Source organism: Glycine soja, chromosome 11 (assembly GCF_004193775.1).
Source record: "Glycine soja cultivar W05 chromosome 11, ASM419377v2, whole genome shotgun sequence".
Lineage (NCBI taxonomy): Eukaryota > Viridiplantae > Streptophyta > Magnoliopsida > Fabales > Fabaceae > Glycine > Glycine soja.
Window position 1 is genome coordinate 8,945,715 of NC_041012.1, and position 18,187 is coordinate 8,963,901.

An 18,187-nucleotide genomic window follows, 5' to 3' on the forward strand; every position below is an offset into this window, starting at 1 on the left:
ATAAAGATGTGTCAAAAATTAAAAATAAGAGGTTTAAATTAATATACAAAATTAGATGAGACAAAATATATAAAATAAAAATATTTACATGTAATTTTCTCACATAAGTGCGAGACAATTCTTAAATTTTAAGATAATATATCTAATCTTGCATGAATGTATGTGTAAAAATCTTGCATCTACTAATCATATCACATTTGACTAATATAAAATATATAAAAATGAGAGAAAACTCTCCCCATATTCCGATACAATAGCAATTTACATAACTTAATCACACATGATTGCTATATGATGAATAAGTTTCATGTTGAAAACAAATAGACAAAGCAAGAGCAAAACACAGACCTAATGACTCAGCTCTAGGTGTTCTGAAAGCTACTGTATGATTTCTTACTAGTCCATTGAATCCATATTTCTCTTGCATGTGTTTTACACACTGGAGTTTTTTTTTTTTTTTTTCAGTATTTTTTGCCTACCCGACCCAACAATTTGAACGTCAACAAATGATTTACTCCACATTATGCATTGCAGACTGCAGAGTCAATATTATATATTTTTTTTATTAGGAGTGAATTAGAGATGGACAAAATAAGAAGTCAAGAAATAATAAAAAATATTTATAATATAAACAAGAAGAGAAATATAGTAATAAAAATGTTGTTTTAATGCATAAAGATAAGTAAAAGAAAATTCTACTATTTGGATGAGTGAAAAGAAGAATAAAAAAATAAACAAATTATATGAAAATATTATTATATTAATTAAAAATTTAACCTTTTACTTCATTATTTTTCTTAGATGTAAAATTTTTATTATTTTAAAAATAAAATATGTTAAAAAAATATTTGATTTTTTAGGAAATTAAAAAATGAAAAAATGTATAATTTCTCTCTCATTTCATGCCAATTTGAGAAATATATGTGTATTTCTAATGAGTTCTATGAACATAACTTCTTTCTTTTCTAATTTTTTATCTCTATTTTTTTGCTTCCATTTTCTTTTCTAATTTTTTATCTCTATTTTTTTGCTTCCATTTTATTTGTACTCAAAAGGAAGGTGAAATTGAATGTATTGTAATAACTTCGAAGGAATCAATTACAATATATAATTGTTAAACATCCACTTCCCCTTGTATTAATTATTGATACTATAAATATTGTTATATCAGTTGTTGCTGAGGAAAGGTAAAACCTGAATATTTCTATACTTACATGTATTGATATCAGTAGAATATCATTCCCAAGGCCAGATCAGGTCGTCTTTTTTGTTTTATCTCTTGCTTTGCTTTTATTTTTCTCTTAACATTTAAAAATATAATCATATTTTAAAGAATGATTTTTTTTTTGTTTTGAAAGAAATAAATGGGACTAAGATACACTATTCAATTGAATTTTTTTCTTAGAAGTGACCACACAATCTTATTTAATATGCCATGTGCATGAATTCAAGTCATGAATCAATTAATCCAAAAGGTTGAAGAGATATGAATGATTTTGCATCTAACCGTACATAAGACTTGAACAAATCATGGCTAACATCACGGCAATAGGAAACGACGTACTGCACAATTGCTCTTCATATTACTACATTAACTCTATTGATTAATGATTAATGAATATATATAGGTTATTCGCAGAATGTGATTTATAATGAAAAACAAAGTGAAAGAGCTAGCTAGCCTATCAGCTTATCTTTGTGATGGACTAATGAAAATGGTACTTCACTGTTCCACCAATCAGCTGGCACACGATCCTTCAAGTACCCAACCACTAACCAGAGAGAAAAGATAAAAACAGTAGGACCTGTTAAAACATGGAGAAACAAACAATGTGATATGGTGATATCATAGTACGGGTTTCTGGTAGCCAGATACAACCCTTTTGGAATGTTGCTCTGAGCAAAGATTGGGAAACCCAATTCCAAATATATCACAAAACAGAACTCAATATATATAATAAAATATTTAACTCTTTCACCCCCTCTTGCCAGATTCTTCTCAGTCTTACAGATTACGTCAGTGATGAGTGATGACCACGACTTTTTAAGATACCTGATGAACACTTATCTCTCATGCCAAAAATTTGAGTCTAACTTGGATGGAATACCAAAGAGCTTCATCCAATCAAGTTTACTTTGATGCACACTGACATGAATTGCCAAGTTAAAATTAAGTTTTTTGCTGCCACTTTGGCTTACTTCTTGTCATGCATTTGGGAGAGTGGGGAACTGATAGTTGAGAATTGAGATAAAGGATCATCTGATCTCTAAGGTTTTAACTTTTAAGTGTGTCTTTGGAGTGGGAGTGCATAAAAAGCAAATTAATTATCTTTCTACATTGTATCACTTATACTTTTTCATGTTTTTTATGCAATTTTTGCCACTCCACCATGTATCCAAGCATGTTGCAAGAGTATGTTAGATTTCATAGTGGGAATAATGAGAATTGATTTTGGTTGCAATCAAATTTGATTTTATAAAATTATAAATGTTTGGTTATAACTAGATAAAATTAATTTTGCTTCAAAAATCAGTTTGACTAGAAGTAATTAAAAGTAGCTTTTGCATTAGCTCAAAAAATTTACCCCAAATTTTATAGCAAACTTGCTTTTAAATAAATAAAAGTATCCAAATATAAATTTATTTACTTTTTAACTAAAATCAAATTTTACAAAATTGGTTTTAGTCAAAATAAATCTATTTTATTATAAAATTTCTCTAATTATTCATCCAAGTGTTGTTATTCAGTACAATTCATGCCCAGTTTTTTTTCACTCTCTTGTAATTTTAAGGATTACAATGAAATCGTGGCGGGAATTTCAAACTTTGCTGATTTAAATTTACAGTTGAGATAAAGGACCCGTACTTGTCATATCGCCAATACCAAAACATATATTATTGTTGGAGATTCATGTACACTAAACAGAAAAGTCAAAAAAATTCATAAAGTTTAACCACTCAACGTTCTATGTTTCAAATGTTGTTCTTCTAGACAATTATGTTTTGGCGTATATTTTACAAAAACACTATTTAAACCAATCATACTAAACCAAACACCCCTTCTTTAGTTACACGTCCAAAAATGATTTTTATAATTACTATCAAAACAATATAAACGACATAAATGCAAACGCTCACTGACCAGCAAGAGATCAACAAGTTCATGCAATCCAAACAAACACTAAATGACAGAAAGGATTCCATAATGTTCACCCCGGCTAACCTAATTTGGGAACTTCAAGTTTTGATAAATTTAGCAATGTTATATGTTACATCGCTTTCAATTAGATGCACCCATTAAAGTAAAATGAAGATTAAATTTGCATGACAGTTCAGCTAGTGAATTGACCAATCAAAATATACTTTGATTCTGTTATATTAATTTCTTCTAAGAAATACTTGCCATACACATACTAATATACTTTCTCCATGTGTGATATTGTGAGCAACACCAGTTAAACAAAAATTGAGGCTCAAGTTTTGAAACAGGTCGTTTTGTGAATGTTAATAATCTCATTGCCTTCTGTCATATGATTCTTTTCTTGTCTTAGTCCTATGTAGCTTAATTTCCGATATTTAAGATTTTATTGTACTTTATTTTTTACGAATGGTCCTCCTTAATTATTCCTTATTTGATGCTTAAATCAATCAATGTCAAGCTTTAAATATAACAAGATTATTCGTTCCCCCATATCTCTAATCAGCCTTTATGTACCTGACACGCACCTGATTTCAATCATTTTGATCCTAACAAGTTGATTAATGAATATATACAAAACACGAAAACTAATAGAAGAAAACTTTGGAAAATTCCTAAGCATTAATAAGCTTCAAAAAATATGAAAATATGCTACTATCAAGCTTCTAATCAAATCTTTTTTTGGAACCAGATTCGTTATTTTAAACTGATTCCCCTCTCTGAATGTAAGCTTTGGCTAATAAAATCTTCTCGTACTACTTCATTTCGTGGTCACAAGACCTTCCAACTTTTGGCAATTCAGATTCCCTAATTAGCTACAACCCACTACCCTGAGCAATATATAAGCATAGCTTCACTTGCATATTCTTACACAACCTTTCCCTTCAATTTAAGAAATAAAACACTCCTTGTTCTTTTTTCCCCTTATCATTAATCTTTCTCTTCCTTTTCTAGTTCTAGCTAGCAAAGTGCAACATTACAATCCCTCTTAGGCTCTTAGTTGAGAGAAGAGAAGAACCTAAATTATCATTTTTTATCAATCATTCATGGCCTCAAGCTCTCTCAGCAAACAAAAGGCTTCTGACTCCTCTTGGACGCCAAAACAGAACAAGCTGTTTGAAAAAGCACTTGCAAAATATGACAAGGATACCCCTGAGCGCTGGCAGAATGTAGCCAAAGCAGTAGGTGGAAAATCTGCAGATGAAGTTAAGAGACACTATGAAATCCTCTTGGAGGATCTCAGACACATAGAGTCTGGCCGTGTTCCTCTTCCCAAGTACAAGTCCACAGGAAGCAGCACCAATGTTGATGAAGAAGAGAGGTAATTAATGCATCCTAACAATAACTCTATTTCCATCTTTTTTAATACACTAAATATTATACCAATACCATTAACTAACTACCTTTCTTCTAAATTCTAATACATCTCATGCATGCATTCTTCCATTCTGTCATTTTTTACAAAATGTGAGATAGAGGGGGTTGACTTACGTTGTAGTCCATCACACAGATAAAGATTATTACAATATAGTTGCAAAACCATATTTGATGCAAAACAATTAATCCTAATGTAAAAAAAGGAGCTGCAGCTGATGACTTCGGTAGCATTGCCCTGCAACTGGGTCACTAGATAGGAAGAAAAAGAAGAGACCAATAACTAAAGAAAAATATTACATGAACACCTAATATGCTATTTGACACCTAAAGAGAGGGAGAAAAATATAGGTATGATAGAGATTATAATATGATAGGAAAAGAGACACAAAGAGAAGTAAAAGGTGTTAGAGGAGTGTATAAAATAGTGAGATGTTTATGTATCATTACTCTAACTAAAACCATTGACACCTATTTTCAATTTTTGAATGTTTTTACACGTCACTTAACTTTGTTCCCGAAGCACCATTTTCTTGCACCAATACGACATAAAAATTACTTGTTATGCGCCACAAATTTCAGTTTCAAAATTCTACACTCAATTATTTAGTCACCTGTTCAATTTGACAGCTTAGCAAAGGCAAAATTTGGTATAACTGCTTTCACTTAAAACCTTTCTTTATGTCAAACTATTTTTTGAATTTGTGGCAAAGACTGTTAATTACACTGATTGAAGTCATGTAACAAGAATCTTGTTGCACTGCATAAGAGGAATATATTGACTATGCATGGAAGTTCAAAAATTTCAACAGTCTTTCAGTATTAGTTGAAAGTTATAACTCAAGATTCTGTAGCAATAATGTTGCTTTTCTTTAGCTGGAGAATATTATGTCACATTGCAATAGCAATCCAAATGATCCGGAGCATGACAAAACATATGATCTTAACTGGGACCTAATGAATCACTTACCATAAACAAAAACTAACTTATTCTAGCCTAATGACCAGAACAAAAACAAGGACCTAAAACTTCTATCACAATCAGACGGATAAGTCCCTCTCACTTGGATAAATCACGTGATCATTTTGTGACAACAAATTGGCTCAGTCATGCCAAACGTCTTCTCTAGTACACATTTTTGTCACAATTTGCTGTTATTGTTAGTTTGATATTTTCATATAAACGCATGTTTGATTTTATTTTAATTAATTATTTGGTTGTGCCAGGCTTCTGAAGTATCTTAAACTGAATTGATGGAAGCAACGTTTATGTTATCCTGAGCTATTGGCAGCATTTATGTGGTGTTCCTTGAATCTGCAGAAATATCCTCCCCGCTGTCTCTCTCTATCTTGTGTGTCTCTGTTCTATTTCCTGCCATTGTAATTTAGATTGTTTCAAATTTTCAATGAATTATCCTATTCTAGAAACAGTATCAGGTTCTTAATTAACCAGGATAAGGATATTCTCCCCATCCAACCTCTCTCCACACCCTTTAAAAAGGATTAACAAATGTCTTGGGTGAAAACGCACATTAAAATTTAAGTAAAAAAAAAGAGGTAGACTTGCCTATAGTATTAGGTTAGCAGTAAACACCAGAAAAGTTATTACATGGTCTAGACCAATTTTCATATATACCTAATCTTTTTTTTTTAATTTAAGAAAAGATAATTAATAACGTGTCACATGCAAATATTATGTAATCTCGAATCATAAAATAATTTCTCCCATGCTGAGATTAACGAGATGTTATAAACGGGTTACTTTATCCTATTAAAGAAGCTGCTTCAGAATTTGTAATATTTATCAGAAACAAAATAAAAAGAAAAAAGTGAAAAGTGGTTTGATTTTGCAGCTTAGTACAATAGTACCCAGTCCATTAATATTCCCTCGTACAAATCAAACGAACGCAACTCTATCCCATCTTCACGTGAACCATTTTTTCTTGTTCAAGATTGTAGATGGCTTCAACCTGAATCTGAGTTTCTTTCCGTTTTCATAACCTTAAACTCTTGCAAATTACGAGTTTTAGGCAGAAATTTGTTTTAAGGACCAAAATAAACCAGTATTTATAAGCAAAAGTTATCCTTGTCTAGTCTAGCTAGTTGCTAAAGATATAGCAAATATACTCAAAGGAATGCTCGTGAGTCGTGATTAATTAAGGACAAAAAAAAATAAAACAAGACATGCAATGATATGCAAAACTAACAGGCATATCAAAACTAACACACATATTTTATTTTTAGTGACTCATTGATTCTCTTGATATTAATCACATGACCTTAAAATAGAAAAATAATACTTCCATTTAAAACAAGTTTTCATAAAACTGAAATCTTACATCATTTAGCATTAAAATTAGCTTAAGAAATAAAGTTTGTTTTCAAAATAAAATTAAGAAAAATAAATAATTAATTAATATTCTTTGTCAGTATGAATTACCTCTAGTTTTTTTTTTCCTTACATTTTAAATACGAGGGATTAGGCTTACAAGTTACAACCATATACCTCGAAGATCAAACTGAACATTTTGAATTTGAAAGGAGCCCAGCCCAAATTAATTTGTGGATCCTAATCACCCTATAAGTTTGTTGATCTTTTTAAACCATCTTTATGAGATATTCCCTTCTGCTCTCTAGTCTTATTTATTAGATTAATTTATATTATATAGAAACACGATGTTTTTAAAATCAAGTATGATGTTTTTTCATTATTTCTCCTCAGTCACCAAGAGTATATTTTATATAATATTTGTTATCAGAAAAACTTTGTGCATTGCACAATTATTTTAAAAATTAATTCAATTTTAAAAATATAGAAGATAAAATAATAATAATAATATTAAGTAATTGTAAAACTATTTTTTCAAGAAATGAAAGAGTAAAATGGAGGATATTATTTTTTAAGTCGAAATAAATTAAAGAAATAAGACTTTGGAAATTTACAATAAAATTGGGAAAATAAATTATGGGTTCAGTTTTGGTAGATTATTAGTATAAGAATTTTTATACTGTCAATAAATCAAAAAACAACTTACTTTTAAAATAATTATTGTCAAAAATAATAATTTAATTATATAATAATTCATGATTGTGTGACGGTGTAAAGAAACCTTTAAACAATTTATATATTCTAATTAAATTCATTGGTTATTTGAATCAGATATTATATATATATATATATATATAATTCGTTAAAGTATGTCATAATTTAAAATTTAACTCAAATTAGACATGACTAAATGTAAGTAATAATATCTGATAAATTACAAGTATAAAGTAAAAATAGGATTGTCTATTTTATCTCTCAATTTGCCTCTATGTCTATTTAAATAACTTTTTGTGCAAAATACCCTTTACTTTTTTGTTAATCAAATTAATAGGTTGAATATACTTTTATATGAAAATGATTTTGGCGTGACAACAAATGCATACCAGTGTATAAACACTTTTTTTTTCCATCTTAATTAATTTTTAAATTCTTAAGAATTATGTCAATAGACCCTTCTATATAAGTAGGGGCTAAGTAACAAAGAACAAATCATGACCCTTTTTTTTAGATTCAATCTTAAGTATCGAAATCTTTTTTTAAGACATACTTTCTTTATAATTTTTCTAATTTTTAAAATGAAAAATGAAAAAAAATAAAGATTAGAACCATAAATCTGGCTTACTCTTGTTTTATGTATTTATCTGTTTATCTTGAAAAAGCCATTCAAGTTTGTTGGTATACCTTGCTGCTTGTTAATCATGCGTCTTAAGGTTGTACATTTGTTCTGTTGTTAGATAATTCATCATTGTCAATTGCGTGCTTCAAAGACCAAGGATCATATGTTGCTCAAATTAAGGTGCTTTGGAAACAGAAAAACGCCCATGCCAACATGCTTCAGGTTGATAGGAGCACTTATGCTCAGGTTAATTGATAGCAACACTTACGCCACGGTTGTTGACACCCAAATTAAGAGAAATTAACATGAATCCCATGTTGATATATATATATATATATATATATATATATACACACCCCATTGTTTGTTTGGCCTTGTTGGGAGTTGCAAATATTCAAGTTCAGCCACCAATGCAATGAGGAGGAACCAGGAAAAGTTTGTCTTGCTCTGTTCTGAAACTAAGGGCTTGTATGTCCGAGTCAATTGCTGATTCATGTGTGCCATGATCAATATTAAAGTAGGAAAAACTCAGCCCCAAACACATGACACAGTTAACTTTAGCACTTAATTAGTTTGTGACATGCAGTTATTATAAAGTGAAGAAGTTGAAGCCAGTCACGTTGAGTTACCTACCTATATATTCTTTGGCGCCATGCACCTTTTTCCTTCCCTATATAAAACCTGTGCTAGATGCAGAGGCATCATCACAATTCATTCATTCACATACCAGCAATTACCCTCATGCAAAAACAGTTTTTTCTAAAGTGACCAATACGATGAATCTCAATTACGTGAAAAAATGGGTTACCATTAATTACTTGATCACCAACCTGTTTCCACTGTGTTTGATTATTCCATTCATTGGCATCATCATCATCATCATGATTCAAGCATCCAAAATGTCTGTCATCTGCATCATTTTGACGCCACCATTGTATTCGAGCTTGTTCATGTTGTGAGGACACACAAAGGTGCAGATGACAAATCATTCAAGTGTGTTCAGCAGGTGCAATACCAACATCACAACTTTGGGTCCCCTTGGGCTTCCCATGAGGGAGAAGCTTCTCTTCCTTTATAGTTTATTGGCCAATAAACTATTTTTGGTCCCAAATTTCAAGCTTGCTTTTGATCAGTTTTGCATTCCTGCTGGTAGCAAGACAGTGACTTGTGAGGTTGGGAAGAACCTGCAGCTTCTGCCAGGTGACGTGGATCGAGGCTTCTAGAATGGCTCTGCACAGATTTCGGAACACTTCCTCTGGCTCAATTTGGTATGAGTTGGCTTACATTGAGGCAAAGTGTAAGGTTAAGAAGGAAAACCGTATGTGGCAGATTGCGTTTGGGAGTGGGTTCAAGTGTAACAATGCAGTGTGGAAGGCAGAGTTACTTGGTTATCAGTATAGTGTCTACTGCAACCTTTATTACTACTTGTTATAACCGTTGCATTGGATCATTATTATAGAATTCATTATAATATAGTTAAAGCGAAGTTTTAATATGATTTGAGTGTTGCTTCATTGAAACATATTGTGCATAAAATCAGCACATGATCTGTTCCAAGTGATTAAAAAATAAAAAGCAATCCAAATTATTTTAGTTTGGTTTTAGGCTTTTAGCTTCCTTAATAATTAACTTGCTTGCAAAAGTAGAGTTTTGTTGGAAATTTAATGCATAAAGCTGAGCATTGTGCTGATATGAGAGTATATAATCTATTAGTGCCAATTTGTTGAAGCATCGATATCTTTCTCCTGTTAAGCGTATGAAAAGGCAACAAGCTGCTACAGAAAGTACTAAAGCTTCTTATTGCTGCCCTCAAATGCAATTTAAATCCTGAATGAAAAAGCACATGGCCAACCTTTGCAACCAACCCTTTTACAAACTTTAGGTTGAAATCCCAACCATGTGTTTGTTCACTTTTCTTTGGAAAATGCTGAACTTCACGAAAACAGACAAATGTCTGTGAGTATGACTAGTCAAACTACCGGTCAAAAGTTAAATGTTTTCAAAGCTCTCTGGATTATCTCTCCTCATAGATTCTGTCACACTCAAAAAAATTCTAATTATAGATACAATTCCAAAAACTTATGCTTTATAATTTTAGAGATCAATTTGTCAATTTAGAATTGATTCTATACAAATTACAATAATAAATACTATACCGCAAATCATTAGTTATAAAGAATTCCCTTTAAAATAAGAAATAAAGTTTTTGATAGGGATATCAATCAAAAATGGTATCGCTTTTACCTTGCCTACCTTGAGAACTATTTAGGAGTTCATGGAAATACAATTATGTGTATCTTCTGTGGAACAACAAAGCAATCAGGCAAAATTCGGATTATAAAGTACTTTGAAAATTTGCTAGAATAATCCTGCCTACAAATGTTATGAGACCACCCTATACCCAAAACACGATTGACTTAACAATCAACAATGCTCTATTTGTCGAAAAGCACTGAGCCTATGATTTTTTTTCTTCAAATAATATAGTAAGCCATGACATGGTGCTTGCGATCTCGTAGGATTGCAATTAGTTCTGTAGAAACAATTGGACTTTTAATAATGTTCATCTCGATATCAGCAGGCTTTCCATCAAATTAAAACCAAGTCAAGAGGATGGACATGTTTCTGGACATGTTTCATGAATTCATAGGTCTGACTGTCTGAACAGAGATAAACACACACACGGACTTAAAGGATGAATACCATTTCATGTTCTCAGAACAAAAAATGCTCGTTGTATCTATTTTTCTCACCAATCTGCACACTTGAGACCCCAATCCTTTGAGAACATTGGGCGTGAAAATTGTGGTTTTATCTTTCACAGGCAAAAACTGTAGGTAAATTTCCGTCGAGGTTTTGTTAATTAAGTTCCTTTATTGTTTTGAAGGCTGCTTAGCCTGTTGTGTTCTGAAGAAGAATAACAAGACACGCATTCGTGAAACAGAAGATTTTCCACATCCAGCGCACAAATAGTAAAAATCATTAGAACTTCGATACTCCAATTTCTGATTATCATTTCATTAAATCGACTATAAACAACCAGATATATTGGTCAAAAACAAGAACCACGGTGACACAAAACCATAAAGATACTCAAACTCAAACACAACTAAAATTACTGAGCATAATCATAAACCCTAATCAACGACATCAAGCCCTAGTTTCTCCAGCCTCCATCACCACCGTCACCACCACGAGAGTAACCACGGTCACCACCACCACCATAACCACGGTCTCTGCCACCGCCATAGCCACCGCCACCGCCACCGCCATATCCACCGCCGCCGCCATAGCCTCCACCGCCACCGCTACGGTTGTATCCCCCTCCACCACCGCGACCACCACCACCATATCCACCACCGCGACCACCACCATATCCACCACCTCCACCGCCTCCGCCGCCACCGCCACCACGGGACTGAGCTTCGTTAACAGTGATGTTACGGCCGTCAAGGTTTTGGCCGTTCATCCCTTCGATGGCGTCTTTCATGGACTGCTCCGAGGCGAAGGTCACAAATCCAAAACCCCTGGATCTTCCAGTCTCACGATCGTTGATAATCTGAACATAAAACACGAAAAACCATCAGATCTGAAACAAAAACAGCACGAAAACAAAAAACCAGAACCGAATAGTAACCGATCGATCTTCGCCTTTGGTGAAAGGAAGAAGATGAACGTACCTATTGGCGTGAGAGTAATAAAAGAATCATATAGTAACACAAGTATCATAAGATCAAGTAACGCAAACAGATCAGAGATCACAGATCAGAAAGGGATCGAGAAAATTCCGAATCCGAATCGTGTGAGATCAGATGTGATGCCTGCAACAAACAGACCTTCGTTTCAACGATTTCGCCGTACTGAGAGAAGGCTCTCTCGAGAGCTTGGTCGTCAGTGGCCCAAGCGAGCCCACCGACAAAGCAACGGTACTCAACATCTGAAGAAGCCATCGAAAATTGTATAAACCCTAGAAAATTGGTATTAAGAGGGGTAAGACTGGCACGAAGAAGACGGAAACCCCAAGCGATTGTTTTATAGCTGCTGAAATTTTAACCAGGGTTACGGCGCGTGTGTTTGACCTAGACTAGGGTTACAGCTAAATGAATCATGGTTCAAAATTAGGTCATTATAAATATTGGGCTCAAACTTGGACCCATGTGAAATTTTTGTTTAGGCCCAAATTGATAGTTACTCAATTTTCAACACAAAAATTATTTATACTATGAATCACATTGAGAACGTTGTAAGAAAAAATATCATACTATCTTTTATAACTCTGTGAATCACATTGAAAAGTTTCATTTAAAATAAATTTATTGATAACAAAATTTTTTTTTTAATATTATACAAACTCAAAAGACGATAACGCGTGAAACAATCCTCGGTCAATCTTTTTTCACAAAGACGATAATAATGGAATCCATGTGATCATTTACACCTGACATGACAAGAGACAGTTGTCACCTTGCATGACAAAGACAACATTTGTCCAATGACCAAGGTGATGAGTCATTTCTTTCTTTCTTTTTTCTTTATCAATTATGACATCATTCATGACCTCATCATCCAATCTCATAAGAGTAATTTTAATGAGAGTTTTTTTTTTGACAAAAACAATGGTAGGAATTTTGTATGATTTTTTTTTCCATTGGAGAGCTATAACTTGGTAGGCCCCATTTCAAAGAGTTGTCAACTCACTTATTGTAGAGTGGGTCCATTTGCATTATATTTAATTAAATTAGCAATGTATTTTTTTTTTACTCAACATTATGGATCCATTTGTGAAGCTCCCTATAGCAATGAAGGTCCATCAAATACCTTACACCACAATTCATCATTATCCAAAGAGTTGACTTTAGGTTTCTTTGGAGATGTGATAACATAAGATTCAACACTAAAAGAAGCTCAATTTTTTTATAAAAAAATAATTTAATAATTTTATATTATTTTTGTATAACTAAATTAATTTTTTATATCTTTGTTTGTTTAAATTAAGATGTGACATGCGACTAAAAAGTATTTATGTTGATTATTAATTTATTTTTTTATATATTACCTTCATAAATTCATATTGAATTAATTTTTAACTTATTGTGATACATAAGTATGTAATTGATTTATGATGACATATTTATTTTTTTAAAACAAAATAAGAAACACAGATAAAAATAAAATTATAAATGAATAAAACTAAATGTTGGTATATTAATAAAGAACAAAAATATATATTTTTAATATGAAATTATATTTTATCGATGATAAACAATAATGATTAAACTAAAACATTTTCTTCAAGAGATAAAATATATAATTAAATTAAATTATATATATAAGAAAATTAAAGTATAAAAAATGTGATAAATTCCTCAAGATGAAGATCAAATTTAAAAAATATAAATCCACCGTAGATAAGATATATCACCAACTCATCTCATTATCATATTTATCTTATAAATAAATATTATGTAATTTTTTAAAAAAACAAATTAAATAATAAATGATAACATAGAAATAAATTAAATAAAAAATGTGATATATTATTTTGAGGTTTATTAAACCTAATTATTCGTTTAATGAACAAAACATATTGTTTTTAATAAACTTACATTATTATTTTTTTATATAAAAGGGGCCAAATCTCAAGATCGACCTTGATTATCAATTACTTCCATCAAAGCCACCAGACCTGCACCATCAAAGGAACCTGGAGACAAGCTTCTATTCTTGTTTTCTTCAGAAATTTCGTGGCTTTGAGGAATGGGAGTGTGTGGAGAAAATTTCTTTAACCTTGCGTATATGTTGATTGATTTCTTACCAAGAAAACTTATTTTTTCTGGTTGATGGCTGGATGTAATTATTGTTACTGTTTGATTATTGTGTGGCTTTATTAGAAATGTTCATTTATGAAGGGAAATTCTGCCAAAAAGATTCTCTCCGCAAACATTTATTACAAGGGTACAAGAAGATGTTGTCCTCCCCGCAAACAAGAAGATATTATCACATAAATAAATATCATGTCAGAATCTAATTTATATCTTTCTTGCCAAAATAACTTTTTTTAAAGCTTTCCAAATGAAATTTGAGTTAATTGTCAAAGAAGTGTAAAGTGTTTAACAACCTCCCGTCTACAAAACTATTAACCATGATCAAATTTAAAACATAAATTGTTGAATTAATAATTAAATTTAATTAATTAAAACGCTTACAAAAAAATTACTTAATTAAGCTGCAAATATATAGCTTATCAGAACCAATAAGCAAACGGCATTGGTGCAATTAAAATATTTTCCAAATAAAAATCTGTTGAAATGTGATAGCACTATAGTAGTACCCTAATTTCTGGCAATCTTTTCATTTATTCGATTCTACACAACCAGAGATATATAGGTAAAAAACCGTATCCAGGAGCCCCAAACCAAGACAAATTACCAAACCGTAACACCTAAAATTACGGAACACAAACATAGCAATAAACACTAATCTACAACATTAAGCCCTAATTTCTCCAGCTTCCATCACCACCACCACGAGAGTAGCGTGATCCACCGTCCCCGTAAGGTCCGTAACGATGGTCTCTGTCACCGCCATAACCACCACCGTTACGGTTATATGCACCTTCCCGACGGCCACCGTATCCTCCAGCACCACCACTGCGGTTGTATCCACCGCCACTTCCGTAACCGCCACCGCCTCCACCGCGGCTTCCGCGGGACTGAGCTTCGTTCACAGTGATGTTGCGTCCATCAAGGTTCTGACCGTTCATCCCTTCGATCGCATCCCTCATTGAATCCTCGGAGGCGAAGGTAACAAATCCAAATCCCCTGGATCTTCCAGTCTCACGATCGTTGATAATCTACACATAAAACCACAAACGGTTCATCAAATTGAAATGAAAAGCAAAACAGCACGAAAACAAAAACCAGAACCGAATAGAAACCGATCGATCTTCTTCTTTGGCAAAAAGATGAAGATGAACGTACCTATTGGCGTGAGTAATAAAAGAATCATATAGTAACACAAGTATCATATCATAGAACAAGTAACGCAAATAGATCAGAGATCACAGATCAGAACGGGATGGAGAAATTCCGGATCCGAATTGTGTCAGATCATATGCGATGCGGACCTTCGATTCAACGACGTCACCGTACTGAGAGAAGGCTTTCTCCAGATCGTAGTTGTCAGTGGCCCAAGCGAGCCCACCAACAAAGCATCGGTATTCAACATCCGCAGAAGCCATGGAAATTTGGAAAAGAGGATAGGAATAAGATTGACATGCCCCAAGTGATAGTCTTATAGCAAGTGAATTGTTAATCAGGGTTACCGCGTGCAAGTTGGACCTTAACCAGGGTTAAATTAGTAGCGACTTTACAGGGGGGAATATTTTCTCTTATGGAGTACTATTATTTTTTCGGTGGTACTGTAATGGATAACCTGACGTGACGTGCACCACTATTATTGGCGTTTTTTCAGAAGGAGTTGTTACGTGTCGTGCATGCATGAGGGGGGCGCCACTGAAAGAGCCATCTTCTTCCTGTCACCACTCACAACTGACACAGACACATCGTACTTTTTCTTTTTCTTTTTCTAACATTTATTACTTTTTGCCACTGCATAGACTAGCATAAGTTTATTGGAAGGATAAATAGGTGAGAAAAAAATTATAATAAATGATTAAATTCAGTGCCTGAATTTATATTTTATTATCATATTAGTTTGTTCTTTTACTTTTTAAATCTCATAAAATTTTAAATAGATAATTCTTTAAATTATTTTTTAATTTTACTATTTAATATGAGATAATAATTAAATTCTAGGATCAAAATGAAAAAAAATATCAAAGACTTCAATGATTTTTAAAAAAAACTTATTTAAGTTTTTATTTTTTAATTTTAAGAACTAAAAATAACAATAAGATACAAATTAAGAGATTATATTCACTATCTAGTAAGAAAAACTATTTAGAATTATCTAAAACAATCATAATATTTAAAAATATTTATTCATTATAATTTTAATTAGATAAGAATTGTCAGATTAAAGTATTAATTATATTATTTTAACAGGAATTTTTGCTAAAAAGATTATGAATTTTTCACTTAAGAAACAATACTTTTTTATTCTTTTCTATAGTACATTTTAACTAAATGAACAATTTATAACATTCAAAATTAGAACGTCGCCTGTAATTGTGTGTTTTCAGACTTCCACGTTTGTCACATAAATTGACGTGAGTTATGTTCTCAATCAAACGCGTAAGTTATTAAATTCTCGTATTTTTCAACTCGAAAATTTCAATATATTTTCTTTAACATATTGCCTGTAAACATTTTTAATCCAATTTAATTTATTGACAAAATTAACAATTACTAGTAAAGTTCTTGACAATTGCAAGTTAATGACAACTTTTTTCATATCCAGCTTACCGAAACAGGTAAACTAATAGCCATTCTCCATTAAAAATGCAATCAGAATATTTTCTTCGTCCATCGTAGATCGTACAAATGAAAATCTGTTTAATACTTCTCCGATTATCATTTCATTCAATCGATTGTACACAAAGAGATAGAAAGACAGACACCCAAACCACACAACACCTAAAATTACTGAACTTAATCATAAACCCTAATCTTGTTCATCCAGCTCTAGTTTCTCCGGCTTCCATTGACATCGCCACCACGAGAGTAGCGTGAACCACCGTCACCGTAACCACAATCTCTGTCACCACCATAACCACCCCCTCCATAGCCTCCACCACCACGGTTATATCCACCTTCACGACGACCACCGTATCCACCGCGGCTGCCGCGGGACTGAGCTTCGTTCACAGTTATGTTACGTCCGTCAAGGTTCTGACCGTTCATCCCTTCGATCGCATCCTTCATTGAATTCTCCGAGGCGAAGGTAACAAATCCAAATCCCCTGGACCTTCCGGTCTCACGATCGTTGATAATCTGCACGTAAAAACACGAACGGTTCATCAAATTGAAATCGAAAGCAAAACAGCACGAAAACCAAATCCAGAACCGAATAGAAACCGATCGATCTTCGCCTTTGGTAAAGAGATGAAGATGAACGTACCTATTGGCGTGAGTAATAAAAGAGAATTATATAAGAAGAAGAAGAAGAAGTATCATAGATCAAGTAACGGAAAAAGATCAGAGATCAGAACGGGATCGTGTGCGATGGCTGCAACAAACGGACCTTCGATTCAACGATGTTGCCGTAGTGAGAGAAGGCTTTCTCCAAGGCATGATCGTCTGTGGCCCAAGCGAGCCCACCAACAAAGCAACGGTACTCAACATATGCAGAAGCCATGGATAACATAACAGTATAAAATAAAATCCAAATAGGGATAAAAATTGCACGCTGAAAAACTAAACCCCCCAAGGAATTGCTTTATAGCAGGTGAATTGTTGACCTGTGTTAAACTGGTTACAAGTACTACCTACACATTCGGCTATTTAACTGAAAAAGTCAATCTTTCAGGCTTACCGTTTCATCAGGAGGTTGAATGGATCACATGTTGCCATGTTGGGCAGGTTGGTATAAAGAATTTGGGGATTTTCTTCCTCCACCCAACACCATTTTTTTACACCCAACGTTTTGAGTGAAAAATCAATTTTACCTCTTCTTCATTGACACTTAAATGTCAAATACAGATTAATTGAGAAATTGTCTGTCTGCACCATTCATTCACGCGTTTTTTCATTTTTTCTCTCAAATTCTTTCATCTTCTTCTCTTCAATCTGTGGTTGTCTTCATCAATTCATGTGTGCTCATCAGCGGTGTCTGTCTTCATTTCCCTATCGCCTTAGTGAGCCGTTGTGAGTTCTGTTGTCTGTATTTTTTTTTTTGTGTATTGAACGTATACGGATACGGATTGTCAATCCGTATGAAGTAAACGAAAGAAGAAAAAAACTTACCAATGACAATGCAGTGCTACTCA

The 18,187-nt window shown here is 32.8% G+C and overlaps 4 protein-coding genes across 4 annotated transcripts; 1 reads left to right on the plus strand and 3 right to left on the minus strand.

The window, feature by feature from the left end:
* The first annotated feature begins 3,956 nt into the window (after window positions 1-3,956).
* Window positions 3,957-6,045, plus strand: LOC114373098 (protein RADIALIS-like 4). The gene is made up of 2 exons (XM_028330641.1): window positions 3,957-4,520; window positions 5,801-6,045. The coding sequence occupies exons 1-2, from the start codon at window positions 4,246-4,248 to the stop codon at window positions 5,826-5,828; spliced, it is 303 nt and encodes a 100-aa protein (XP_028186442.1). The 5' UTR covers window positions 3,957-4,245; the 3' UTR covers window positions 5,829-6,045.
* Window positions 6,046-11,220: 5,175 nt separating this feature from the next.
* Window positions 11,221-12,259, minus strand: LOC114376874 (glycine-rich RNA-binding protein GRP1A-like). The gene is made up of 2 exons (XM_028335186.1): window positions 12,075-12,259; window positions 11,221-11,797 (listed from the first exon to the last, which is right to left on the minus strand). Exons 1-2 carry the CDS (start codon window positions 12,186-12,188, stop codon window positions 11,396-11,398), a joined length of 516 nt encoding a protein of 171 aa, XP_028190987.1. The 5' UTR covers window positions 12,189-12,259; the 3' UTR covers window positions 11,221-11,395.
* A 2,246-nt stretch (window positions 12,260-14,505) lies between these two features.
* On the minus strand, window positions 14,506-15,594 carry LOC114374195 (glycine-rich RNA-binding protein-like). The gene is made up of 2 exons (XM_028331810.1): window positions 15,365-15,594; window positions 14,506-15,091 (listed from the first exon to the last, which is right to left on the minus strand). The coding sequence occupies exons 1-2, from the start codon at window positions 15,476-15,478 to the stop codon at window positions 14,735-14,737; spliced, it is 471 nt and encodes a 156-aa protein (XP_028187611.1). The 5' UTR covers window positions 15,479-15,594; the 3' UTR covers window positions 14,506-14,734.
* Window positions 15,595-16,644: 1,050 nt separating this feature from the next.
* LOC114374197 (glycine-rich RNA-binding protein GRP1A-like) lies at window positions 16,645-17,903 on the minus strand. The gene is made up of 2 exons (XM_028331811.1): window positions 17,443-17,903; window positions 16,645-17,192 (listed from the first exon to the last, which is right to left on the minus strand). The coding sequence occupies exons 1-2, from the start codon at window positions 17,563-17,565 to the stop codon at window positions 16,884-16,886; spliced, it is 432 nt and encodes a 143-aa protein (XP_028187612.1). The 5' UTR covers window positions 17,566-17,903; the 3' UTR covers window positions 16,645-16,883.
* Between the last annotated feature and the right edge of the window lie 284 nt (window positions 17,904-18,187).

What these genes read in the sequence shown, in the direction of transcription:
- LOC114374195 (XM_028331810.1), bottom strand. Translation starts at nt 15,478, where the DNA reads ATGGCTTCTGCGGATGTTGAATACCGATGCTTTGTTGGTGGGCTCGCT. An exon ending in GTGACGTCGTTGAATCGAAG is followed by an intron (nt 15,092 to 15,364) that starts GTCCGCATCGCA and finishes TTTTATGTGTAG; the next exon opens with ATTATCAACGATCGTGAGAC.
- LOC114376874 (XM_028335186.1), bottom strand. Translation starts at nt 12,188, where the DNA reads ATGGCTTCTTCAGATGTTGAGTACCGTTGCTTTGTCGGTGGGCTCGCT. An exon ending in GCGAAATCGTTGAAACGAAG is followed by an intron (nt 11,798 to 12,074) that starts GTCTGTTTGTTG and finishes TTTTATGTTCAG; the next exon opens with ATTATCAACGATCGTGAGAC.
- LOC114374197 (XM_028331811.1), bottom strand. Translation starts at nt 17,565, where the DNA reads ATGTTATCCATGGCTTCTGCATATGTTGAGTACCGTTGCTTTGTTGGT. An exon ending in GCAACATCGTTGAATCGAAG is followed by an intron (nt 17,193 to 17,442) that starts GTCCGTTTGTTG and finishes TTTTACGTGCAG; the next exon opens with ATTATCAACGATCGTGAGAC.
- LOC114373098 (XM_028330641.1), top strand. Translation starts at nt 4,246, where the DNA reads ATGGCCTCAAGCTCTCTCAGCAAACAAAAGGCTTCTGACTCCTCTTGG. An exon ending in AATGTTGATGAAGAAGAGAG is followed by an intron (nt 4,521 to 5,800) that starts GTAATTAATGCA and finishes TGGTTGTGCCAG; the next exon opens with GCTTCTGAAGTATCTTAAAC.